The following is a 27742-nucleotide window of genomic DNA, read 5'->3' as shown; positions in this document are numbered from 1 at the left end:
CCCCCTTGCCATACAAGACAGAGCCAGCAGTTGGTGCCCCACTGGCCTAAATGCTTTTTTTTTTTTTTTTTTTTTTTGATGTTTTAGGGTTGGTTTGTTTTTAGGGTGAACACAGTGCCAGCAAGTACAGCAGCAGGTAGCTCCCCCAGGGCAAGCGCGGCCAGAGCTGCTCCCTCTATTTTCTATATGTAATACTGGTTTTGCATATACTTACTATGTAGATTTATATATACAAAACAATACATATATAAATAATGCTATATGTTAATGATAGCATATATAAAGCAAGTTAAATATAAAAACATTATGAATGTAAAAGCGTGCATATATGAAATACTGCACAGGCAAAGCATTACGCGCACATATAAAACAAACGTACAAAATATTACAGACAAAACATTATAGATACTGCATATAACATTCTCTATATAATATGTATATAAAAGAAAATATTATAGACACATGAAACACATAAAGCATTCTACATGTATCTCTGCATGAACACATATCATATATATCTATATGCATTTATTAGCTGTCTTTTATAAACAAAATATGAATTTGTTATACATGAATGTGTAAAGCACATTGATATATAAAAATACATATATGAATATACAAACGTGTATGTGCATATTTGTTATGTATATGTATAAATGTATGATGTATATTATCTCTATTAACATTAAATACTGATTTTATATAGAAAATAACTGTTTATATGTATTTCAGTTTTTTAGTTTTTATATATAACATTTTTAAGTGTAGCATTATCTTCCTACACAATCGCTCATATATAAATTCTTTCTCTAGGAAAAAAAGTGCTATTTCTACATAACTGCATATATGTACTTTTGATACAGATGCATACAAGTTTGCATACACATATCTGCATATATACATAGGCGCAGATATGCACGTGTGTGTGCACACGTAAGCTGGTGCACGTGTATAGTATACAACAAGCTTTGCATATTCATAGCTATCGTTATTCTTTGCATACACAGCAACGGCGGGGCCGGGGCCGGGCCGGGGCCGGGCCGGGGCGGGGCCGGGGCCGGGCGGGCCGCGCTCGCCGCCCCGCCCCGCCGCGGGCCGTTCCTCGAGGGCGGGCGGCGCCGGTAAACACGGCCACGTGCGGCGGCGGCGGCGGCGGCGGGGGCCGGGCCAGCGCCGCGCTTCCGGCAACACGGCGCGGCGCCGCCGCATAAATAGCGCGGCGCGGCGGCGGCCGCAGTAGCTTCGCCGCGGCAGCAGCGCTGCGTCCGGGGCTGCGCCGCCATGCCGTTCCTGGGGCAGGACTGGCGCTCCCCCGGGCAGAGCTGGGTCAAGACGGCCGACGGCTGGACGCGCTTCCTCGACGAGAAGGGCGGCGGCGGCGGCGGCGGCTACGTCGGCGATATCAGCAGGTAGCCGCCGCGGCGGGGCGAGGAGGGGGGCGGCGGCGGCCGCCGCCTGCTGCTGCTGCTGCTGCCCCGGCGCCGCGCGCCGCCGCCAGGGGGCGCCGCGCTGCGGGGCCGTGCGCTGCCATTACAGCGCGGCGGCCGGGGGCGCCCTAAGATGGACGCTGCGCCCCGCCGGGGCGGGCAGGAGAGGGTCGGTGTAGCCAGCTGGGGGAGGGGGGGCTGCGGCCATGGTGGCCCCGGAGGCTCCGCGCCCGCGGCGGCGGTTGCGGCGCTGCTCGCGTTTCGGGCGCCGCCCGGCCGGCCGAGGGACGCGCTGCGCCGCGGCTGTCCTCAACCGCGGGGCCTGTGGGCTGCTGCGGGCGTCGCTGACGCCGGCGTGTTGTGGCAGGCGCGGGTGCCCTCTTGCTGTGGCCTGTGCTTTGCTGCGGGCCGTTGGACGGCTCGGCTCGGCTCTCCTTCGTGGAAGGCTCCTGCTTGTGAAAATGCTTAGTGGCTGTGCTCTTTGCTTTCTGTATGAGCTATAAAATAAAAAAGTGTATTCTAAGTTCTGTGGGGCAGGATGTTGCCTCCTGTGCTCCTTTGAAACTGTTAGTGGTTTTTGTTTTGTTTTTGTCTTTATTTTCTCAAGTTTACAGCCTGCTATGGCCTGTCTGGGAGGTGAAGTTAACCCCTCTGCTATAGCTTACCCCCATGGAGCTGTAGTGTGGTGGGACAACACCACCACATCTGGGTGTGTTTCCTCTGGGAAGGTTGTCCCCTGTGGAGCATCTGTCTGAAGGCCCTCAGCTAGCTGTGTGGCTGTGGGTCAGTGTGGCTCCCAAGGTCATCTGGGGAAGATAAGGCTCATGTTGCATGACAATCCCAAATCCTTCCCTTCAGCTGCTAAATCATGTGGCCCTGGGTTTAAGGCACCCTATATGAGACCAAATGTAACTCTGTGCCTGCTTGGGGTGGTTTTTACCTGCTCAGAGCAGGGCTGTAGTTGGAAGGAAAGTGTCCATGGACCCAGCAAGCCCCAAGGTGCTTAAGTTTTACCTCAAAATGTAGGTTTTAAAACCCTACTGTACTGTGCAATCTACTGAATCACATGGTGCTGTGCTGTAACTCACCTATGAGTCATCAGCTGGCATCTATATTCTAGTAAATAAGTCCATAAACCACAACTAGACTTCTGATTATGGGGGTGGGGGATTAGCAGGGCATCCGGGGCTGGTATGTGTATTGGGTCTAATTCTCCTGCTTCACCTGTAGTGCTCCTGGTGCTGCAGAGCTCAGCTTGTGAGTGCATGTGGGTACTGTGGGCTGTGCTTCTCTAGCTGTAACTGAGTCTCTTACAAAAATAGAGCTGCAAAGCTCTGTGCAATGCAAGTCTGCAAAGGGGGTGATTGGTTTGTGGCATGCTGTAATTCAGAGATAGGCTGGACAGTGGCAACTCTTTATTCCTGCTCCTGTTTGTATTGAAGAAAATGCCAAAACAATTGCTGCGCCACTGCCTCAGGAATGTGCCCTTAAGGAGTGTCACTGAATCTCCTGGCCTGCTGCCACCTCACTGGGAAACTTCTGTGCTATCTCCCTCTCCTTTTCCAGAAGCAAACACTTCCTTAGGCATCTCAGTTCTGGAGTCAGAAATACGGTGTATCCAAAGTCATAAATCTTTCCCAAAAGATAAATAACATAATGTGAAGCTTGATTACCCTGCAAAACAAAAAGCAAAAAAAGGCCAATTAAGCTTCCCAGCACTGTGTAGTTATGGGCTGGAAGCCTTTGTTACAATGTGGATGGTTTCTGGCCAGATTACTCCTGTCAAAACCAAACTTCTTCTGCAGAGCTGCATCTGTTCAACTGTGCAGTGAGGTTTGGGTAGGCTGGAACTGGGCAGAGAAATAAGACAGGAATGTATGTGACAGAAGTGACTTGGAGCAAAGAGGAACGTGTTATGAACTGTACAAATGACATCTTGCTGTGCAGACAGGTTTAGGTAGTAGCTCTTTATCTCTTGCACTCCTTTATGTAAGCTTTAAAAATCCACTTCAGAATCCAAAGATTCTGTTTTGTAATTAAAGTAGAAGAATGTCTACATGGGTTGTTGCGACTGAGCTCAGAATACTGAGCTTGGCATGGATTTTTACATCCTATTTCCTATTAAAAAGTGATGTGGTGACACAGCACTGTTGGACCAAGGTCCTCAAACTGCCAGATTCTGATACCCAACTGTTCAGCCTGTCAAGATGCCTTGCAGATGTGGAAATCTGGCAGTACATAAACAAGAAATCAGCCTCCCATGCTGGAATTCATCCATTGCTGTTATGAAGGTTTCAAATTACAGAGTCATTCGGGAAGTCAACAGTCAAGGGTATACTGTTGACATTTAAGATGTGAAGAAAGTCTGTCTCATGTTTTTATGCTTGGATTCTGCCTTGTCATTGGGAATGTTAATTAAGCTGGATAACTATCATGGTTTTGTGACTTTGATGAAATATAAACTTGAACCACTCAAAACACTTCTTCCATACTATTATAGTCTTTCTCTGGTTTTGATCCCTCTAGCTAAGCTACATTAATGGGGGAAAAGAGCAGCTGATGTTTCTGTTTTTCTAACCCTGGGAATGTCCCAGTTAGCTGCTTGTAGAAATACCAGGGTCCTGGAGCTGCTGTTGCTGTGAATATTTCTCATCTACCTTGCTGCTTCCTTTTTGGAGGCGTTGAAGTGGAACGTGTGGAAAAGTGCCGTTCCAGAACAAGAACTGTGGTGCCCAGGGGAGTGTGAAGGAGATGCCAAGGCTTGTAGTGAAGAGCCTCAACCCAGGTCCTGAGACTGAGAGGGCTTTTTCTACCTTCATTGTGGAGGTGCCACCCTGTCTGGAGCCTGCTAGAGCAAGCTGCTTCCCAAATGAAACCAGGTCCCTCATGGGCTGAAAAACAGGCTCAGTGCTTCAGAGTGAGGGCCTGCCACTTTATTTCTGTGTGTGCTGGTGATGTGGCTGTGTCAACAGACTGCAAACCACCTGTCTGCTTTTGGCTACAGGCCTAGGTAGGCATTGGATGAGATCACACTCACAGGGTGAATGAGGAGCCTTGACCTGCAGCTTTCATTCCTATGCAAGAGTCTGTGGTGGACAGCTGTTGGGGGAGATGTGAGTGTATGGTGCTCGTGTTATTTTTCTGAGGCTAAATAGCATAAACACTAGCTCCGTGGAAAGGAAGCAGCATGATCACACAAGTCTTTGGAGGAGACTGCTTACCCATGTGGTTCTTGCACAGGAAACTTGCAAAGCACCTTGAGAAGCAGCACCTGCCAGAACTGCAGGAGTATTGCAAGATTAATACTGTTGTAGCAGCTGTTAGATGCAAAGAGACACTTGGGACCATTCTTCTGATTTTGATATGTTGATAGCTCTCTCCTTCCTTTGCAAGCTGCTAGAGCAGAGGGGAGGTGCTTTTTCCTCCTCCTGGATGTGTTGCTTGTCTTAGCACCTGTGAGACATCCCTGCTGTTCTTGGCAGCATGCCATCTTCTGGGGTCTCCACTGAAGCTTAAGAGTTCCTTTAAGGTGCTGTCTTCCCCTTTGCCACCTGCCAGCATCTGGCCAACAGGCAGCAAGGCTGCTAAAGACTGTTTCACATTGCTGTTTGCATCTGCTGATTTGGAGGTCTACAAAATGAAAATGTTAGATACACAGACTCTTTATAAATAGTCATTCATTTCCTTCAAAGAGGAATGGGGAGGGTTATAGCTCACTTTACATAACAGACTTAAAACAGAGCTCCAGCAAATAGAGCAGGCAAACAATCTTGGAAGAGAGATTCTAGCTGTTAGTGCATATGGTCACTAGTATGTGGAGCTGGGCAAGCCACTAGCCAAATGTGATCCTCAACTGAGCTTTTCCTGTAAGCTTAAAAGCTAGAGTGATGTAGAGATTATTTTTAATAATATGAATATATACGTGTCCTCAGCAATGTGTAAATATGTCCTTGCATGGAAGTCTGGTTGGCTTAGAGGGATCTACCACCTACAGTAGGAAGAAATGATGTTACCATGAACATACAGACAAGTTAAAGGGAGGATGAGAATGCTATTAAAGTGTCTCAGATCTCAATTACCTGCATTTTCTGTTCTTATCAGTTGTATGTTAACTGGCACTGGAAGCTCATACAACAACAATGTTATTGAATGCTAAAACTACATCCAGACCTTTTTAAAGCAGCTTGCAAGAAGGCAACTTCAGTTAGCAGTGAAAATGTGTTCTCTCCTTACAGGAAACAGTGTTCAGCAGATTGCAGAAATAAACTTTGTTTTGTATCTCTTGCAGCTTTTGTAAAAAGGAAGATCACAACAAAGAGAATCTCTTCAACAGCCTGCATTATGATGTTGCTGCCAAGAAGAGAAAAAAAGATCTGCTGAATAACAAAGCTAAGATCCAGTGTAAGATGTCTAGGCTTTTTTTTTAAAAAAAAAAAAGTTTCAGGAGAATGGAAATGCTTCAGATCTATGAGTTTTTGCACAGCACTTGCTCTTCCAGAGTATCTTGAAGGGCTTTGTGCCCATGTTTGACTGAAGTACAGAGCTTGGATACAGCTTAATGTGAAGATTTATGCCCTTGTTAATAATCCCTACTTTGAGGAGTTGTGCTTGTTGTATTCAAATTTTTGTCATTTGTATTTGTCAGAAGGAGGGTAATTTTTTCCTATGGTACATTCAAATGAACCAGTTCCAGTTTTTCCCCTGAAGATTTCTTGTGCTCAACAGACTAAATTTATTCTTTCTTCCATATGCATGTTGAGTATGAATCAGTATTACTGGAGGCTACAAGCCTGAATGAGCTTTGATCCCATCTCTGAAAAGTGCATGAAAAATGAAATAAGACTTGAACTTCTTCAGAACAGTAAGAGATTTGAAGTCTCTCTGCATACACAGCAAGCAGCTGGGGTCTTGCAGGGTGCTCTGGGGAATGACTTGTGGGAGCCTGCAGTGACAGCAAAGTCTGTGATCTGATTGCAAGATAGGTACCCAAGTTAACAGAGATGAAGGCTACAAATGTAAACATACACAGAGGAAATGAGTTAAGATTCCCACACAAGTATTAGCTCATTATACATCCCCCAGGATTTCAGAAACTGGTGCCAAAATCTGGCCCCTCTGTCTTGGGTTCACTCTGTGTGAACAAACAAATGTTACCATGACAGTTCCTGGCTGGATTCTGACTTGACCTATTAGTTTAAAGGGGCCTGATGCAGGAGGTGTGTGCCTGTAACCCTGGATTTAGCCCCTGGGCTCCTCTTGCCATGCCTAAGTACATCACTGTGTTTTTTAGGTGGGAGAGACTACAGGAGCACAATGTCTCCTTAAGGGGGAAGTTTTGCAGGATGGAAAGGGAATTCTTTTTTAGCTATTGAATTGCCAGTGCACAGCGAAGCAGGAGTCTGACCCCATGTGAGAATGGGGTGAAAAGGAATTGAGCAGAATAAAATTGCTGTTACAGAAAGGACAAACTGAGCATGTGGTGGGTATAGGGAAGTTATTTTGGGAGTGGATGGGGCTAAATCTCCTTTGTAAGGGAAAGGAGGGGAGATTAGAAATATGGAAAATTCTGGTCCCAAATAGATATTTCTGTTTTAGAAGGTTAGTTGAAAGCACAAGCATGCTCCTCTGAGCCTGACCTCACTGCTAAAAGCTCTCCTACGTGACTGGTGGCTCATGGCATTTTTGCTCAACTTTAGTTTTGACATTCAGTCCCAAGCATGTAACCAAGGTAATGAATAGTTAATACAATCAATAACAACAAAATCTAGCTGTCAGTTGAGCTTACTGCCTGGGACCAAAGAAGAGGAGGTGCTATGATATATCTGCAGCTGACAGATTAAACATTTACGGTCTTGAGCTGCATCTGTGTAACAACCTTTCTAAGGCTCAGGGCCACTGTCTCAGCTGAAATGGTATCAAAACAAAGCATCTCAGCAAATTGCTAGTTTTGGTTTTGAGTGCAGTGGTGTAAACCCAAAATAACTTCAGTGGCACTAAAAGGGTAGTGATGATAATGTGTGAGCAGAACAGAGATCAGCCTTCTGTGGAATAAGGGATTAACTGAGCAAAATGTCTTTGTCTAAGCAGATTTCCACCAAGAGAAGTGGATCTATGTTCACAAGGGAAGCACAAAAGAGGTAAGTGCTAGCATAGATCATCTTTGTTCCCTTTTCATACCTTTTTTCCAAACAACGGAAGATCCTAGGCTGTTTATAAATTGGCAGAGGCTCTTAAGAGATAAGTGGAAGATCTGGCTTGTGATTGGAATCGCAGTAATGATTTTAAGCCTTAATCAGGAGCCAGAACTTGCTGTGCAAGGCTCTGTACATGTGTTTAAAATATGACTTGTTTGTTTCCCTCTATTTGGAGGGAAAAAAAAAAAAGCTATTGCAGACCAAGCCATAACACTGTTCTTGGCTTTCAACCACTACAGTCCTAACATGGAAAGCCATTGGAATTCATCACAACCACTCAGTTGTGCTTATGGAGAGAATCAGCTCTGAGAAGCCACTCTTTGTGAACTTGTGCTATATATTGAGCCCTAGGAATGTGTTGCTCATTCTGTCTCATAAATTCTGGAGGGATGGAGTTTAGCTATCTAAGGGTCATAGAGCTTGGATCACTTTTGGGAAACAACTACAACCTCTGTTGGACTGTGCTGAGTGGTGACGTCAATAAGTGCAGTTGCACTGGAGACAGGCTTGCCTTCCCCAGCCATGTGCTAGTTCCATGGTTTGTACCCATTAGCTTGCTAAATTGAGTTGCCCTGGGTCACATCTCCTTGGTGCTGTCTGGATTTATGTATGCCAAAACATGACCCAGTCTTTTTCTTCTCAGCGCCATGGTTACTGCACCTTGGGAGAAGCTTTCAACAGACTTGACTTCTCAAGCGCTATCCTCGATTCCAGACGATTCAACTATGTTGTGAGGGTGAGTGTAAGCGAGGATTTACTTTGCTGTGGTGTTGGTGCAGATTCTAAACTAAGCACAAACTGATGATGGGAACTGCTGGTAAAGTGAGGTTGAAGCTGACATTTGGGGGATATTGAGCTTTATTTGGGAAGTAATTGATAGAAGTTCTGTGGATACATCCTAAAGACCTAATTTTGGATCTGTGAAAATGGAGAGGCAGGGAAGTGGTGTTGATTCAAAAGATGAACTGTCCTTATCCTAGCATTCCTAGTCATGAAGTTTGAAAAAGCAAAAGTTAGTATTTCTTTCTTCTGATTTCTCAGTTGAGCTTCTAAATACAATTCCTGCAGTCCCAAAAGGAGGATGGGGACCTCTGCAGAGGCTGTAGTGCAAAGGGGCTCTCTTTGCATGGGAAGCTGAGATACCAGCCAGCATGGCTTTGAGCACAGATGGCAAATCTCATGGTGAAGTGATACACGAGAAACTTGGGAGCCACGTGTACTGAGGGTGAGAAGTTGGTCTGAACCTTCTGGAGTCTCCTGATCTGAACTTCTCTGTCAGGGGTTGTAGTTGCTCTTAGTGTTGTCTGTCTGGCAGCGGTTTCAGTGGACAAAGCGTTTGGTTAGCCCTGATAGCCATCCTCCTGTAGGAGGGAGTTGTAAGCACCAAGGTTGTCAGAGTTCCCTATGCTCTGCCTTTGCATAACAGCTTAGGGCTTTGCATCCAGCTAGGGATGATCCAAGGGCGGTAGTGCTCACAGATATTTGTTACCCTACAGCCTGAGGCTGCTAGTATGTTTATGTACATGTGATCTGCCCAGAGTTTAAGGATACAGTACAACTGAATTTAAAGCTTTCTAATTGAGGTTGGACTTGTGTGGCTTGGCAAATTAAAAATAAATAAACCTGGTACTATGGATCAAGTTTAAAACTGACTTCCTAAATGAAAAGGTTGTTTCGGCAAATCTCTGGTGGATAGTGGCTCAAAATACCTTATGTGCTGGATTTGCTCATGGAACTCTGCCTTGGATGTTGATCTTCTTTATGGTCATTTGCAAATCACAGGCCTTCTAGAGAACACAGGTGAGCGATCTGTCACATAGAAAATGCCTTGAATATTAGTGTATAAAATTTCTTTCCCTCCCTCTTTGTTCTCTAGTTCCACACATTGCTCAGGATGTCTAACCAATGTCATAGTATTTAGTCAGCAAAAAGTGTCCTTCAAGGAGGCTTGCTTAGAATGGGAGACAGAAAGAAAACAAGAGGATAACCATAGAGAAAGAAGGGATAAAAACAGTTACAAGCTTATGATTCTGCTTGTTATACACAACCTTTTTTTATGGAAGAGGAAGTTACTGATACACTACCTCTGATAACAAAATGGACTTTCAGGCTGAATGGTTGGTCTATGCGGTGCCTTTCTTGTGGCGTTACCCTGAATATTGTAGAACATAAGCCTGATGGTGATTTCAGTACTGTTTTTCTTGTAAGGTAGAAGTCTGTTTTGTAAGATATTTCCAAACTAAGTTCTTAGAATTCCTGGCAGTGCACTGTTTTGTTATAAAAGGGGGCACTTCTTTGAGTGGAGGTGTAAACTGCAAGAATTTTGTCTTACAAGCAAATACCATCTGCTGTAGCGAGTGAGTTCATGCAACTGAAGTGCAGAAGAAATTTTCTTCCAATATCAGTCTTGATGGTCTGCTGATACAGCACTGGAAGTGCTAAGCAGATGTATTAGTACTTCACCCTGGTCTTTGCTGATTGCTTTAGCTGTAGCATCTGCCTACAAGTTATAGGAAAGTATTCAGTTTTAAGAGGAGATTAGTAAGGTGCTGGATTGACCCAGTGAATCCAAACTGTTCTCAGGCTTGAAGCAGTTTTTCTCTGTATTTGGACTAAAACCAATAGAATGGAAGTGTTCTGTGACCATAAGTAAAATGGGCAGAGATGCAAAAGTGCCTGCAGCCCAAAGGCTATTGGCTCCCCTTAGAGAAATCTCTGCTTGGATGACAGGTGAGGTCTTACAGGCAGCTGCTTTCAGAAAGAATTGTCACATGATGTAGTAACATCTCACAAGGGAAGGTACTGTTTCTGTTCATAGAAGCTTAAGTCAGATTAGGCTGTATGGGCACAACTCTTCTGGAATATTATGATCTAGACAGTATAAAGCCTGCTAAAGTAGACTTTTTTTTTTTAAGGTAAGAGTACACTTAGCTCCAGGACTCTTGGAGCTATGCTGTGCTGAAAAATACCAGCTCAGTGCTGTCTCATGTAGATCTATCAGCACCTGCACCAAGAGTAATGAACTTACTTTGCTGTTTTACCTTCCAGCTGAAAAGCTAGTAGACATTTTGGCCACAAAGCAATGTGGTGGGCTGCAAGCGCAGAGAGGCTTGGGAGGAGATTTTCATTGCAGTTTCTGTTGGCAGCTCAGATGTTAAGAGCTAGATTCCCAGCTGGGAGGGATTGGTAGATCCCTGCAGAAGACAGCCAAGGTTACCCAGATGTAGGTGTTCAAATGCAGATTTAGACTTTCATAGTTTGGGACTTAGGCTTTTTATTATAAAGCACTGTCATTTCAGACATTGCTATCCCTCCAGCTCACTGCAGCTCAGAGGCCTGCAGAAGAGTTTTTGTGGCTCCTTGTGCTATAAGCTCCTAGCTGTGGACCATTTGGAATATGGATTAACTGCATGCTACTGCACTGGGAGAGCTGCAGAAAGCACTGTCTGTCTGTAACATGTCTGTAAATGGTGCTCTGCCCAGCACCACTTCAGTGCAGAGCAGCATGCTTTGGTCCTGAGACAAAGTCCTTATTCCATACTGTGTGTTACTCCTTCCTTTCTCTTTGCTTGTTTTTTGTGTGCTTACAGGGATAGGAGGGCTTGTTGCGCTCCCAGAGCTAAGCGGCTCACTGCACTAGCTGTTTCAGGCTGGTTGCTAGTGGGGTTGGAGAAGGACCCCTTTCCCCTGACTGTGTATGGATCCTGGAGCGTGTCTGTGCTTTTAAGTCCTGCAGAGCCAAGACATCTGCAAGGAACTGAGCTGATTTTTGCCCTGCTGGGGAAGCTGTCTGCCTCCTGCCAGCTTTGTGGAGGCTCTGGAATAACTCAGCATCTTGTCTCTTTTCCTTGGCTGCTGCAGTCTCCTGAGAACAAACAAAGTAAGGGCAAGGAAGAAGGACTGCCTGGGGAAAGCTGTCACTTCCCCCTCACCACTTCTGAGGAGTTCAAAGAATGAATTGGGATCTCATACCCTATTTTCAGGAGATGTTAGATTCCCAGCTCCAAATAAAATCACCTGGATTACAATTACTTAGCATCTTTGAAAGGCAGGCCTTTCAAAAATCCTTTTAACCTTTCCCTTTGCACACCTACCATCTGTTCTTCTCAGTCAAATACAGGCTGTACTTAATGCAACTGCACCATGATGCAACATGGTTGCAGTTCTCCAGCCTTTTACCCTACTGAGCACCTCAGTATGCTTTTAGTCTGTATTCTGCAAATGACAACACTGACTTCTTATAATACTGTAAACTCCAAATTAGCAGTCTATTAAATGTAAGACCATACTTTGCTGGGTTTGTCACCACTAAAAGACCTTCAGTGCACTGGAGTGCTTGGGGCTGGAGGGATCTGAGCTGTATCGCTTACTGCTTTTACGTGTCTTGTGTATGAGCACATGAGAATAAAAGATATGTTTTGGTCTCAAGAGTTGGCCATCCATTTCAGCCAGCAGCCCTTAGGGAGTGAAGCAGTCTTAGAAATACTCACAACATAGTTTTCATATGGAATTTCATCCTGTGTTTATTGCTGCAGGGGAAGGGAGGTGACACATGACATCTGAGCTGGCTCACCAAACATAAATCGAGCCTTGATAAACTCAGGCAAGACAAATTTGAATCTGTTCGCTTGGCTAACTTAATTTCATACCAATTTAACATTTTCAAGGAGCTGAGATTATCCTTGTTCCTCTCAAAGAATGGCCCTAGTGTCTAGTTTTTATGGTATTGCATTGCATGATGCTCCTTTTGGGAGCATTTTAGTGTTTTCAGTGATGGGCACAGCATTGCTACCACCCTGTCTGGAGGAAGCATTCTCCATGCCTGTTCTAGGATAACAGTGCAGTCTAGAGGTAGCAGTTTATACATAGAGCTGAACTCAGTGCATGTGGCTACTGCACAGATGCAGCTTGGCAAGTTGATTACAATCAAAGGTTTCATGGTGAAGAGTACTCTGGAATACAAGCAGAGTATTGCAAAGGTTGCTTTGTGGCACTGACTTGCTACTTTGTTTTTTATTTTCAGTATTTTATGAAATTAAAAAAAACTTTTTAAACTGTCCAAACATCTTGTGAACTGCCTTGTGCTTAGGAGTATCTCATCCCTGTGGTTTCATTTTAGCTGAGAGGCATTAATAGGTCGTCTTGCTATGTGTAGCAAATATTACCTGACTCTCCAGCCTGCCCTTCACAGAAGTGTTAATGTAGGTCTGTCTTTCATCTTGTTTTCTTTCAGTCATATGAGGTGCAAGATATTAATAGAACAAACTCAAAGCTATCTGATAGTCTGGAAAGTAAACGGAAGAAGAGATGGGTCAGTCTAGGCAACTTTACTGCTCCTAACTGACAGTCACATGCTAGTGACTGAGATGAGCAGAATGGGCAAATGGTTGCAATAATACCTCTTCTCTGAGCTCCCTGCTTTCTGGCTAGCTGCCAGTAACTTTATGGATACATTCCTGTAATTCTTATAACAGGGCAAACAGGTCAACTCATGACTTATCAACTCTTGTCAAAAACCATCTTAGTTACTTGACACAAGTACTTGCACCTTCTCTGTACTCTCTACAGTGCCAGCAAAGGATACCATAACTACAGATGATAAAGGATTAATAAACTCGTCATGTGGTAATGTGTTGATTGATTTGTAGCATAAAAGGTTTTCTCTTTCCCTTCTAAATTAAAACAGAAGGGTATGTACATCCAAAACAAATGGAATAACATGTGGATAGTCTATTTATTTATATAATGTTGGGGGAAGGGAGGAAGTGAAAGGCTTGAAAAATCACAGACTGCATGTTCTGCAGAACATGACCTGGAGGAAGGTTTCCATGGTGGTTCTTCTGACAGCACAAAGCCAGGGGAGAGGGTATCTTCCCTCTGGGAAATGCTTTATTTAGTTACTGAAACCCAAATTCAGTATGCTGCTAGTACAAAAGGCAGGAGATCAGTGGCAGGAAGCAAATCATAGCTGGAAGTAGAAGTGAGATTTGTATTAGGGAAGATTAACAAGCAGACAGGGACAAACAGTGAAAGGTGATGGTTTAGTATTGTTACATCTGTAACAGCTGAATTGAGGAGGAAATCTTGGGACTAAAGTATGTGTTTTATGTGTTTTTATTGGAGGGGGGGATTGGATTTTAAAATAGTCCTTAACCTTTCTGTCTTGGTGACAGTGCCCTGACAAAACCTATGCAACCAATGAGTTTGACGTAAATGGTGGAATCTGATTCTCATTAGTGCCCCATCAATAGTATTCCTATCCAACAGGAATTTGCTCGTGTTCCCGTATGACACTACTTGTTTATGCACCAGTGAAGGACAGTGACGTCTGCCATTCATTGTTCCCGCAGCGTGAATAGGCGCTGTCAGTTGGAGCACTGCTTTGTGGTTTTGCTGCGTCTTTGAATCATGAAATAAGGTTTCTGCCTAAAGATCCTTAGAATGTCTCATATTTTCACACCCCCTCCTTTCAATGTGGATTTAATTATTTAGCATCTGCTCTCTCCCCCTTTGCACTAGCTTACTCTGGCTGGGTCTAACTTTTATTTTCAAGCAGCAAACAAGTATCTGAACTGTTTTGCTGTGTCACATGTCTAGGAGTCAAGATTAGAAACTTTATCTGTACTCTAAGCCTTGCAACTTCTATTTTTATCCACAGCTGTTGGAGCTGATAGCAAAGTCTCAGCTGACATCACTGAGTGGCATTGCTCAGAAAAACTACATGAACATTTTGGAAAAAGTGGTGCAGAAAGGTAAGAAATGGAAATCCTGGGGTGGGGAAATTTTACTTAATCTGATATGAAATACATCCTCAAGAATAGATAGGTAGTACAAGATATGGGTGAAAAAAAGGCACTACTGTTTGTTTCTGAAGTTTAACTCCACTTTCCTGAGTGAAGTACTAAGAGGGGAAGAGTGGGAAGACATGTCTTTATCTTCATAGGTGTCCATGAAGCAATTCCTCATTTTATATCCCTTATTACACTCATTCTGCATCTTGTTAACAATCGAGTTTCTAAATGCAGAAAACATTGCAGTTTCTGCCTCCAAGCCTGGCAGATCTACAGTCTGTGCTTCTTGCTTGTCTCTGGTTTGCTTTTATCAAGTACTGTTACTCTTCCAGGGGAAAGGAAAGCTTGCAGGCTGTCTTCACCTCCTCTGGGTCTCCAGCAAGGGCTGTCTTGTGGTCAAGATGTGTTGCTTCTCTTGCTAATACTTTTAGCTCTGGGTGAACTCTAGGTATTGAGAGCACCCTTGTACATATGTATACAAAGTAAGAGATCCTGTGCTTGCTCTTCATTAGCTGTCATCAGCAGGGTAAATGGATGAAGAGGTGTGCATAGATAACCTCTCACACATTGGAGGGCAAAGCTGGCCAGTCTCCAGTGGCTAGAAATGAGAAGTGCTGTAAAAAGGGGCAAATACCTCATCTATTTATCCTAAGAGATGATCTGTTTCTGCTGTCTAACCTGTTATGCCTAAAAAAAAAAAAGCTCAAGTTTGCTATCTCTTGGCCTCAGATTATAGCGGATAACTTGACTTTCCCCAGAAACAGATTCAGAACAAGCATTTGGGCAGGTCCCACTTCTAACCCGTTCTGTTCTTCCAAAGTCCTTGAAGATCAGCAGAACATCAGGCTAATAAGAGAATTGCTGCAAACCCTCTACACGTCCCTCTGCACCTTGGTTCAACGGGTTGGAAAGTCTGTGCTGGTTGGAAACATCAACATGTGGGTGCACAGAATGGAGACTATTCTCCACTGGCAGCAGCAGCTGAACAACATTCAAATCACCAGGGTAAGCATGACTCTGAAGGCCAGAAATAACATGATTCATTCATGAAATCTTATGTAGCAGCTCTCATTTGGATGGCTGCATCCCACTATCTACTTCCAGTGTTAGCAGAATGCTGGGGAAGGAGCTGGTGTTGCCAAAATGCATGGTTCCCTTGCTAGTACTACCTGTGTTCTTTAGTTCAAAATCAGTAATAGCCGTTCATTACTCATAAGTGTTAATGGGTCGAATCCCTAACCAGCTCAACATATACAATCCAGGATCAGACTAGTTCAGACCAGTACTGGTTACAGACTGTGACCTGACTCCTATATGGCCATGAAGAGCTGTATGAACAGAGCTGGGCAGGAAACAATCTCCCTCTTCTGGAGAGTCTTCAGAGATCAGGCCTCAGTACCAAAAGTCAATTTGAAATCTCTTTCAAACTGAGAAAGTTCCCCCTCAATGTTAGTTTTCTTTTTAATTTGTTTAATCTGTAAATTAAATGCAGACTTCCAAACAGCTACATAATTTAATGCTTCCTGGCTGAAAATAGCAATGATTCTTCCAGTAATCTGGAGCTGGCCATTCCAGCAAGAAAAGTCCTGCTTTCACAACATCTGTTTTCCCCAAACCTATAGGGATGGGCAAGAGACATTAGTTGATACAATTTTAACCTGGCCTTGCATGTGAATCAAATGTGAACTTGGTCTGCTTTACCTTGAACAGATGCTTACCCTAGGGAAAAATGGTGTTGGTAGTCTCCCCACACTATCAGAGCTGAACTGTCATGTGTTGCCAAGAGGGGACTCTTGTCAAGGGTGATGCTCAAGTCTTCTCTTGGTGCTAGCCTCCATGTCAGTGTGTCCCTCTTAAGAGTCAAAACTAGTGAAATGGACTAAGAAATTCCTGTTTACCTTAAGCATGGCTGAAGGGAATATAAAAAGCACCTTTTCTCCCCTCACTGGTGAGTCAACTACAGAGGTATTTAACAAGCATTTAAACAAAGGACCTGCTTTTATCACTTCTAAATGGCTGCACTGTATAGGTAGCACCAGGAAATGACTTTTCAGTCCTTCAGAACTTAGAGATTAGTAAGTGTCAGAACACCAAGGAAAATGAACTGAGGTCCTGGGGGTTTAGAAGATCTGTAGATGCAATACTGCCTTACCGTGTAGTGGCTGTACGTTTACAAATGTGTCTATAAACCTATGCTTAAGTAAATAATAGATGCCTTGTTTTGAAGGCTGCAGATGTAGAGCTTGCAAAAATATGACTTTTCAAGAGAGATAAGGAGCTACTGGAGAGAGTCCAGCGCAGGGCTATGAAGATGATCAGAGGGCTGGAGCATCTGCCCTGCTAGGAAAGGCTGTGAGAGCTGGGCCTCTTCAGCCTGGGGAAGAGAAGACTGAGGGGGGATCTTATCAATGTGTACAAGTACCTGAAGGGGGAGGTGTCAAAGGAATATGGCTAAACTCTTCTCAGTAGTGCCATGCAACAGGACAAGAGGCAACAGGAATAAACTGAAACACAGGAAGTTCTTCCTCATCTTCAGACAGAACTTCTTTACAGTGAGAGTGACAAGAGCACTGGCACAGGCTGCCCAGAGAGGTTGTGGAGTCTCCTTCTCTGGAGATCTTCAAGGCCTGCCTGGATGCAACCCTGTCTAACATGCTCTAGGTGACCCTGCTTGAGTGGGGGGTGGGGGGGTGGACTAGATCTCCATTTGGACTAGATCTCCAGAGGTCCTTTCCAACCTCAACCATTCTGTGATTCTGCACTACTGAGGATGAGTTCAGGTCAATCTAGAAAAGAAAGCTGAGTTAAGAGGAAGGAAGAACAAGCTCAGTTCTGTGCAGCCAGTTGCTTAGTGAGTGAACTGAGTTTCTGAGGCAGGGAGAAATGTCTTGCAATAGCCAAGACATAAACCTTTAACTAAAAAGAAGTAAACTTGCAAAATATTGAATAGTTGCTTCAAAAACCTATGTCCAGAAAGTGACAGCATAATGGTCTGCTCTGATCTAATCTGTGTTCTTTCTCCAAAAAAAGTAATGTTTGAAAACTCCTGGAAAGGAGTACTGAGAGAGAAGGAGCAGATAAGTCTCTGGCACTGATTCAGAAAGCCTTTAAGGATTTACTTGAGTCACACTGGTTTCTTCAATAATAAGACATAAGTGTGTGCGCTTAGCTGTTTTTTTTTTTTTTTTTTTTTTTTTTTGAACCAAGAGCCTCTAAGCTTAGTTGTACATGTTCTGCCCTAGTAAACTTTCTCTTTAAGTTGTCTGCCCTGGAGGATGTGTAGGAGAATAGGAAGGACAGCATAGGGAAAACGAGATCAACTGGAGGTGATCCAAGGCTTCTGTGCTGTCCTCCTACCTATAAGTGACATCAGTTTGGAGGGACTCTGACCAGTTTCAGGTCTGAAAAAGAATTGTTCTCCCTGCCTCCCTCTTCAATTTAGTTGAAATACACAGGTAGTATGTTTGCAGCTTTGCTTTTAGCAAGTAGCAAAGGAGCTGGATTTTTGTTTCAAGAGCAAACAGCTTGTTATAGTAGTCGGAAGTGAAATAGTGAATTGGAAACTGCTGAGGGGTAGTGGATGAGGCTGCTTGGAGCTGGGAGATAAAGAATAGGAGCACCATTGTTTATGCTGAAATGATTAGGGAAATAGTTCACAATGCCAACATTAAAATTGTCATGTGTAGGTTTTGGAAGAAATACTTTCTGATGATGACTGAAACAGTTTGCTCCTTCTGGAGTTGTTGTTTCAGGCCTCTGTCTTGCTGGTGGAGCTGACAATCATAAGGCCTAAAATGATGCATTTTTAAGAAGATCATGGTTCTGCTGGTCTAAATGCACAGTCCAGCCAGGTTGGGAGAGCTGCAAGGAACGAGGGATCCTCTTCTAGTCTGTGACCCTTACAGCTGTGGGAAAGTGGGAACTGTTTGTGCACAGACATTCATTATGCCCTTGAAGTTTCAGATACCATCAAATGGATAGCGATGGGGCCATATGATTAAAAACAGCCTCCTGCAGTTTTGTCCTGTTGATGGCAGTCCACATGCTTTGCGTTTGTGTGCCAATTGCAAAGTGGGTGATGTGACTCCACAACTTAAAATAGCATCTCTGCACAGGGTAAATGAGAAACTTGGCACATCTGTTTAACATTGTTGCTTCATTGGGGCCAATCCTAAAGGCTGCTGTTTGCCTTTATAAGGCTGAGGCTCTTTTTGGAACAGCTGGAACCTAGATTCTAATTCTTGTTGATTCTTCTCTCCTGTCTCTGCCTTGGATTTCCCCTGAGTGCAGGCCTCACTAATCTGTCATGGTTTATTTGTCCTGGAGTTGTACTTTCTTGTGGACTCACAAAACTGTTCTGGAGCCTGTGTAGACAAGGCAAAGATGAGCTGGGGCTGATGACAGCTTTCAGCTCTTCAGGTTAGCTTGTGTTGTGCCATGGATAAACAGTATACAAAACTATTTGCAGCTGTGAGGATTGACTGGGGGAAGGATGCAGGTCCTTAGTGTTCCCAGAGGAAAGGTTAGTGCTGCCAGTGGTGACCTGGGAAGCCATGCAGAGAAAATCCTGCTGATAGTACTCATCAGCTGCTCCTGTTGGTTGCAGTGGGATCCTGTGATGATATAAGCTAAAACATCTTAAAAAAGAGCATGAGATTCCCAGCAACACATATAAGAGAAAGCTGAAGTTGAGGAGTAGCACGGATTTCCCTGTGTTAAACCCTGGGACAGTGACAGCACAAAGTAGTTGCTGTCCTGCCATAGTGGAAGCTGGCAGAGATGCTTTGGGGGGCTCTTGAGTATTCATGTGGGAAGGGTGAAAGCGGGGGTGAGGGGAAACTTGGACTGTGACTCAGCTTCTAAGTACTGTAGTGCAAATAAATGCTGCCCTACTTCAGAATAACTCAAATGCTGTCCTAGAGTAGAAGGTCACTTTCTCTTTATTCAGGAGAGGGAAGTACTACTTGGTGTGTAAGGAGTAGTAGTGCTTAAAGTAGCAACTTTACTACAAGCTAGAATTGCTCAAGTCTTCAGCTTCCTCTGTTAGCTCAGTTTTCCTTTTTTTTTGTTTTATTTAGCCTGCTTTTAAAGGAACTACTTTCACAGACCTACCATTGTGTTTGCAATTAAACATCATGCAGCGACTGAGTGATGGGAGAGACCTGGTTAGCCTTGGTCAAGTGGCTCCTGACTTGCAAGTGCTCAGTGAAGATCGGCTGCTGTGGAAAAAACTCTGCCAGTACCATTTCACAGACAGACAGGTACAGGAAGAGATGCAAATGCACATCAATTGCTTGTTACCTGCTAGTGAATGAACACCTGTAGGTAGACTATTCTTATTTGGCTGTCCCTCAGATCTGGGGGGTTGTGCTGCAAGGTGATAACACAAGTTGGCATGACAGCAGTCAAAAGATTTATTGAGGGAGTTTTGAGTTGCTGCAGCAGTGATTCCTGAAATAGGAGTCTGAGGCATTAGTCATATGCACTTCAGCCCTGATCCAGGTGATAACTGCAAGTCATGATTGCTTGTCCCACATGTGCAGGGAAAACATGTGGTCTGGCTCCAGCAATAACCATGGTGTTCCAGGGACTGGCATTGTTGTGGACAGTCTCTGTGGATGTGGTCCATGAGGAATGAGTCCTACTCTTTTACTCTTTAGAGCAAGAATTCTCCTCTGAACTGTATCATGAGTGACAACATAGTATGTGGAAGCTAACTCTGCTGCTACTCACATGTGATGTCTTTTAAAGAAGAAAATCTTGAATTAAGAGTCGAGTATGGGGTGCTTACACCAGACCTCTGTATTTCAGGAATCATATGCCAGATAATTTACCGACTCTGTTTCTATCTGTCACTCTGGATCTGAATTTGGAAGTGATTCTGGAGAAAATAATTTCTGCTACCAAGTATATTCAAATCCAGCCTCTGCAACCAATGAACCCCTAAAAAAAAAAAAAAAAAATTCACAAGCTGGAAGCATGACAAATCACTAAAGCTTAGAGTCAGTGAAGGAGCAAAACACACTCACTTCGGAAACAGTTAAATGTGGTTATAGTTGCTACTCTGCTAGCCAGGAACAGTGGCTAGAGTAGAAGGAAATAATTCCCAAGGTTTCAGGCTATCGTACATTAATATTCAAGAAATAAGGATAAGCCCCTGGTATTGTATGAGGGTGTTGCTGGAAGGTAGCTCATTATGGTGGAACGCTCAGAGCAGAACTCATGTTATACAGGACCTGTTATGGGACCAGCAAAGATAACGCTACTTGTACAAGAGAAGGAGAACAAGTATTGGAGAAAGCAAACTGGTGGGGGGTTTTGTGTAGCTGGCTAAAATTCTGTTTTTTATCTTTTAAGATTCGTAAACGGCTAATATTATCTGACAAAGGGCAGCTGGATTGGAAGAAGATGTACTTCAAACTCATAAGGTGTTACCCACGGAAGGAGCAGTATGGTGACACACTGCAGCTGTGCAGGCACTGCCACATCCTCTCCTGGAAGGTAGGTATTGGTGGGACAGGGGCAGGTGCCTCAGAGCTATGGAGCACCTATGCTTCCTCTGATTGCAGCTTGATTTGGGTGCTGCAATTCTTTTGTCTGCATAACCTAGTACTTTCCTTAATCTTAACTGTTAAGGCCCTTTCTCCTTAGCTTCAGAGTCTACTTTCTTGTCATTGAACAAGAGTATTTGCCATCAAGGGTGGAGGGAAAGCAGAGGTAGATGGAGGTACTGTGGGGCTGCCCACTGTAAGTAGCATTGTGGCAGTGTAAAGATACTACTGTTGCCACTCACTACATGGAGATTGAGGTCTTTGGCAGCAGGATTAGCTAGAACCAGAGTTGATGGCTACAAAGAAGCCCAGGACAAAAATCTGCTGGCCGTTGTGCTGATATCCGTGGCATATCTCTGAATTTAAACTTCTCTAGCTGGTAGTAGACTCTGGCCTCTGATCCCTCAGAGAACAGAGTAAAAGAGTAAATAGGATCTTTACTGTTTTTATTTCCCTTGACTTGATGGTAGTCCCTAAAATCTGAAGCCTAGTTCTGAGCTGCCATCTTTGGCAGGAATATAAATGTTTTGGGCTAAGCTCTGTTTGCAAGCAGGATATCTGGCAGAAGGGCACCACTAAGTTGGCTGATGCTGTGGTGTAGCCCTTCTGCAATCTCTAAATGAATTTGTGTTCTCCTTTCCCAGGGCACTGATCACCCTTGCACAGCTAACAATCCGGAGACTTGCTCCACTTCTCTTTCACCACAAGACTTTATCAACTTGTTCAGATTCTGAACTTTGGTCATCAGAGCTTTTGCGATTCTTGCAGGACACTTCATGCCACTGAGCTTGGACACTCCATTTGTAAATAGTGTAAATACTCTATTTGAAGCTCCTGAGTCAAGGAACAAGAGTATCTTGGAGACAAAAGGTGGAATTGCTCACTGATGCACAACGCTTAAGGAATACAGACTTCTATAGGACTGGTGTATAAATGCAGTATGTTGTACAGAGTCCCTTTTTTCTGATCAGAGTACAGGATACAGGGCAGAAACTTCATTTTTGCTTTTAGAAGTTAAAACTGAATTTGTCCCGGAGCTATTTGAGAACTTTGTTTCTAAAAATTGAGAGAAAGCAATATGAGGCTAGGACTGTTGAACTGTTTCTCCATCTGGTTTTATTTAGCATACATATTTATAAATATGAAGTTTTAAAAATATTTATGAAAAATATCCCTGTGACAAGTTTAATTTTATGTTTTTTTAAAGACACATTCTGAAATACTTAGCATAGAACTCTAGCCTACTTACAAAAGAGAATTGCACCATACCATTTTCTACCTCTAATAGATTGAGTATGTTTCGAACAAAAATCTAATGTACAATGTGAACTTTTGTATTTTGTACAATGATTTAAAGGGAAGTGTTTGTGATAGTAAGCATCTTTTCTTGCATTAATGCTTACCTCTTTACATTAATTTTCTTGCTCTACTCAGTGCTTGAATGCCTAGATGATAGGCACCATATGAATACCTAAGACTTTACTCCATCCTCTTTTAATTGGTTGGTTTTATGAAAGACTAAGCAAAAGGAGAAAGAAAAGCTACAAGGATGAAGATTATCTAAAAGGGAGGACGTCCTATTGCACAGAAGTAAGGGACTGGATTTAATCTCGCAGTGTAAATTCATATCCACCCCACTAAGTTACTCTTACTGGTTGAACTCCAAGTGAGATTAGAATCTGGTTCTTCAAGCCCATCTCTTCCTTGTTTTTCCAATGTACACTGCTCTCTATTCCCACTGCCCTCAAATGAATCATCTTATAGCTGGTAAAATGTAGGGAGAACTGGGCCATTGAATCTAGTGAAATCATGTGGTTCTTAATCACTGAAAGGTTGGCAGCATCCTGTTTAGACTCATACTACTGGAATTTAGGCTGATGTGAGAAACAGTACTAAGAAACCAGTTGGTGCTTTTCTAAAAAGTGCTGTCAGGACTGAAATAAGCAAGTGATTTCCAACATGGCAACGTAACATCCTCAATTATTTCTGCATGCTAAGGAAATGGAAAAGACACATGTCCATTCTCCTTCTAGTGCTGACCTTTATGGGATCTTCTAACAGTAGCCTAGGGCTGAATTTTTAGTCCCATGGGACAAGTGACCAGACTTGTGCTTACTTCACTGGAGTATAGATTTGGCTTTCAGGACCCTCTGTTGCATATAATTCTGCACTTTTCACTAAGCTGGAGCTAGAAGACTCCAGCTAACCTACAAGAATTTGAAAACTTGTATTGGAAAGGTTTTTTGTCATTAGCCAGTAGATTTCCTGCATAGCACTTTCTCTGTGCGCAGTGTAAGCAGGGTAGCTCAGGAGGGTAAATATTAGTGGGTTGTATGTTACTATGCACAAAGAATTGTGAGGAAAAGGAGTACTCAGGACAATTCAGGAAGAACTACTTAAGTTATTGTTAAATATTCTGTTCCTTTTTTACATTTTTATAACTCACTTTCAACACTCCTGCAACTGTTATATGTACAAATTAACAGTATTTGCATTTTTGCAAACTAGATCACTTAACATAATCTTGGAATAGATGCAAAAAAGGGAAAAAAAATAAAACCTTCTCTAGATGGAGCAGAGGGGAGGGGAGGTAGAAACCTTGGAAGGGGAAAGCCAGGACAATACTGACAAGAACTGCCATTCTGCTGTATTTGAAAAGCAAAGATGTTTTTCTTTTGGAAAACTCTCTAGGAGCCAATGGTACTCTTAACCATGGCAGACAACTTGGCACTGTCCAGGGAATAGGAAAAAACATGCTGGATATGGAACCTTCTCTGTCTTTGTGTTGACACCCTGTCCATCAGCTTTATTGCTAGTGAAAAGCATAAGCCTGCTGATTATATTCATGTCAACTGAAAGTGATTTAAAAGCTGTTACCTTGGAAAAATGAACTTTAGCTTGTTGGGGTTATTTCTTCATGAGTGAAGGAGGCCAGTTTGTTTTCATTCCCACACTCATGTCAGTGGGTTAATGAGGCTGAAATTTGTGAAAGTGGGTGTTAAGGACAGGAACCTGTAAGTGAAGTATTGCCACTGTATTTGGAGATTCTTGTTACCTCCTCTTCTAGCAGTGAGAAGACTTGTATGACCCTCTGCGTCTCCTGTCTCCTGCTCTGACTTTGGGCTTGTGTATACTTGCTTCCCCCATTCACAGCGTATCAGCCTGTTGTGACTGGAGATGTGATGGTACTTTGGAATGAAATATTGGGTTGTCTTAATCTGCTTTAGTCTGAAGTTTTCCTTATCAAATAAAACAACCCACTGTGAGATTTAAAGCTCAGGTTTAAATTTGGCCTAGTGCATTCCCTGCCCCAAGAGACAGGTAATCCCAGCACTCATCTGATTTGGGAAAGTCTCAGCTCTAATCATTGCCTCTATGAGCCCTTCCCTGGTCTTCAGCAAATAGTTGATTGCTATAGTTGAATAGTTGCATGGATATTACTGACAACATACCTAACAAGGTGCAGTAGAGGCTCCTGTTTATAAAACTTATTTCAACTAGAGGTTTTTGTGATTTTTTTTTTTCCCCAGTATCTGTGTAGATCTTAAAGGGTCAAAGTGCTGAGGATTGATTTTGTTTGTACAAACACTGGTGCAGGGCCCTGCAACATTGCTGTCAGTATCCAAAGCAGCAGCAAAACAAGTAATTACTGAATAACAAAACTAAGTAAGTCTGCTAGAAAAAATATGCTTAATTCAGTTACTGCCTCAGTCATTATTTTTCTGCTACAGCAACTGTCAAGTAAGACCAAATAAGACCTGGTATGATGCCATACTGTGAATTCGGTACTATTTTGTTTATTTAAAACAATGTTTGCATCCAAAGACCTTAGCCTCACCACTTAAAACCATCAGTACTTCAGCAGCATAAAGGCATCTGCTTGGCTTAGGGTGGCAGGGTAACAAAAGCTACTGTGATAATATGGGCTTCTAGGCAGGACAGTGCAAGGCTGCGCTTGCACAAAAGGAAGGTACTTATTTAAGGACAATTCTGGTACAGCTATTGTGAATGGAAAACAAGCTTTTACTTGAGTTTTGGAAATAGGATATTATTTTCAAGTGGCAATTCACCTTTGAGTTAGTGGATGTGGTTCTATTAAGTGTGCATCAGTTTTCATGCTATGAAAGAGGGTTTGACTGTCTTTGGGCTTTTTTTCTGCAAGCATAAATCCAAAGAAATGTAACTGAAATCAGTGGAGTGACTGTGTTAACCAGTGCAGCTGGGTAGAGCATGGTGCTGTAAAGAGGAAAAACAGATCCATGCCAGGGAGGAGGCTAAGGAAGGAGGAGAGATCTTAATGTTTTAGCTTTCTAGAAGAGGCAAGTGTTTGGAGTTAGCGTCAATGTGATAGCCACTCCAAGAGGCACAATTTCAGCTGTACATACTTTAAGCTGTTTATACTAACTGTGGGGTGGTAAAATTAGATAAAAAATGTGTGCACCTCTTGTATTGTTTGGGTGGTTTTTTTATTGCTGACTTTCTAGATCATTTAATTTTGTAAAGTGATAAGGAAAACTTGTGTTGCTCTGCAGACATGCTTTGTATGTAAACATTTAATTGCACCCTGCCACTTTCTGTATATGGGAATATCTTTTTTTTATTTTTGTTTGCTCCTAGGTTTTGAACTCCAGTAGTGACAGTTTGTGTTCCCATTTGTGTTTGACTCTTGCAAAGCTGTCTCCTACAACACATGCAGGTAGTTACCCTGGTTTTCTTGCCCAGAAAATTCCTTAGCCCGTAGTAGCTACATTTGAAATAGAGCAGGAACACTTCAAATTCTGTCAAATAGCTAATAAATCAGACGTGCTGTTTCATGCTTATCTTCTGTTTGCTACAGCAAACCAGCATTATCCTCGGGGGTGTTCATACAACCCCATTGCACAGCTTCCCCACAAATCAGCACCTTGCCAAAAAGAAAGAGCTTTAAATTAAAATGCCACTCTTTTTAGCTGGCCTGTTGGCAGGGAGGGGAAACATGCCCTGTGGAGCTGATGGCTGATCAGTTTTAATGACTGTTACAAGGTTTGAGACTGCACTGGTGTGCTTGTCATGCTTCACTTGGCTCACTGCTTACCATGATGCTTGTTAAGCGCTCTGAAGACAAGAGCAGTCATCCACACCGCTGTTGGTACGTGGCTGCCAGGGTACGTGAAAATTCTTCTGATCTATATCCGACATCTTCCTCTAGTGATCTCATTAGTTGTGAATGGGTTTTACAGGATCTGGCCCCAGGGCTTGATATATGCAGTCTCTATTGTATTAACGCCTTGAATGTTGAACACCAGAAATTCCTCCTTGTTTGATCAAGTGCTGCCTTTTCCCTCCTGGGAAGGCTGCTGAGGGTGGAACTTGCATTTCTGCATCTATTGTGTGCTTTACAGGATGCTAATAGGCCAGCTACAGAGAGAACACTTTAATTTGAAATAGCAAATATGCTAACTTTTAGGATCTGCAGTAATTATAAATACCTACTTATATATGGAGGAGAGCTTGTTTTGTTTTTTCCTTAAAGTTGTAACTAGAGATAGTATGAAGTGAAAGGCATCCCTTGTATAGTAAGACTTCTATTTAATATTGTGTGGTAAAATCCTTCCATATGAATTTGCACACTTTCTTCCCTTGCATGTTCAACTTTTTACAGCTGTTCTGTGCAGACAGCAATGTATTTTTGTAAAACCATTTTTGACACTGAATTGCAATAAATGTTCAAACAATGTGAACCACAGAGTTGGTTGTCTTGTTGCTTCCAAGTTGGTGACCTTATCTCCCTTGAGCTTCTTGTGGTATAAGCAGAAACTCTTCTGTGAGAACATCCAGGATTTGGGTTGTTGTGGCTGTAGGTCCATGGAAAATATCTGAATTATGGTGAAGTGGTAGCTCTGTCTAATTCAGAGGAAAATAAGGTCAATGGAATAGTTCCTTCCAATAAAACCAGTGCTCAAATGGAGCTCATGCTCTGCATTTGTGCTCTGCCAGTACCTAGGAGTGATTGCTGGCTTGAATGAAATCTCTAGTGCTTGCTCTGATCCTGCAGCCTCAGCTCCAACTTGTGGACTACACAGATGTTGCTTTTGTAGTCAAGGTGTCCAAGAGACCTTCTTCCCTAGTTACAGTTTCACTTGGTTAAAGTCAGGACTGCAACATTCAAACCCAGACTCATGATCGGAAGGAATTTGGACAAGGAGCCCCTAGAAGAAACCTGGGGTAAACTGGGGAAAACAGCATCTGAGACGCCTTCGCAGGCTGGAACAGGAAGTTATCTTTGTAAAATGAGATGACTTGCCTTATGAAATCCAGCTACAAAAACAAGCACAAACTGCAGATGCCTTATTTTTAACTTCACTTGTACTGACTGTCAAGGTATCTTTGGGCGGTTTCATGTATCTTTGATTATGCTGTGTGTCTCAGTCCATAATTGAAATTAAACCTCCAAACACAAGTCTCTGGGAACAGGGGCCAGTTTATAAGATGATCAGCTCCTCTTAAAAAGAGAGAAAAAGATTTAGATGCACTTTTTTTACTGACACTTCATTAAAATAAGTGAAATTAAGTACTCTTGACTCTAAACCTTTAAGGGGAATATATGGGCTTTTTTTTTTTTTTAAGGGATGTGGTATTTGTGAGCCAGTAAGAATGATCTATAATCCTTTCAGTTAATAAAAGTGTAATCGTTGCTTTTCCCATTTTCATAGTGTTGTCACTGTAGTACCCCCTCCCTTAGGTATGGGAGGGTGAGAATGGCTTGCTGATGGCGTGAAGCACTGTGTCCTGCCTTAATC

General features: G+C 43.0%; 1 protein-coding gene across 2 annotated transcripts; it reads left to right on the top strand.

The window, feature by feature from the left end:
* Positions 1–1219: 1219 nt before the first annotated feature.
* FBXO32 (F-box protein 32) lies at positions 1220–26688 on the top strand. 2 transcript variants are annotated; one of them, XM_062570599.1, is made up of 9 exons: positions 1220–1409; positions 5716–5828; positions 7515–7564; positions 8265–8357; positions 14280–14373; positions 15233–15417; positions 19491–19673; positions 20770–20913; positions 21608–26688. In XM_062570599.1, exons 1-9 carry the CDS (start codon positions 1282–1284, stop codon positions 21695–21697), a joined length of 1080 nt encoding a protein of 359 aa, XP_062426583.1. In that variant the 5' UTR covers positions 1220–1281; the 3' UTR covers positions 21698–26688. The 2 variants fall into 2 exon arrangements, with proteins under 2 accessions (XP_062426583.1, XP_062426584.1); XM_062570600.1 differs by lacking the exons at positions 1220–1409; positions 5716–5828 and adding an exon at positions 5877–6288.
* The last annotated feature ends 1054 nt before the right edge of the window (positions 26689–27742 follow it).

This window comes from Rhea pennata, chromosome 2 (assembly GCF_028389875.1).
Source record: "Rhea pennata isolate bPtePen1 chromosome 2, bPtePen1.pri, whole genome shotgun sequence".
NCBI lineage: Eukaryota > Metazoa > Chordata > Aves > Rheiformes > Rheidae > Rhea > Rhea pennata.
Note: the sequence above shows the minus strand (reverse complement) of the source record. Positions and strands in the feature narration are given on the sequence as shown.

Excerpts from the sequence above, each read along its gene's own strand:
- FBXO32 (XM_062570599.1), top strand. The coding sequence starts at position 1,282 with ATGCCGTTCCTGGGGCAGGACTGGCGCTCCCCCGGGCAGAGCTGGGTC. Across the intron at positions 7,565-8,264 it reads ACAAGGGAAGCACAAAAGAG|CGCCATGGTTACTGCACCTT; the intron begins GTAAGTGCTAGC and ends TTTTCTTCTCAG. Across the intron at positions 8,358-14,279 it reads GATTCAACTATGTTGTGAGG|CTGTTGGAGCTGATAGCAAA; the intron begins GTGAGTGTAAGC and ends TTTTATCCACAG.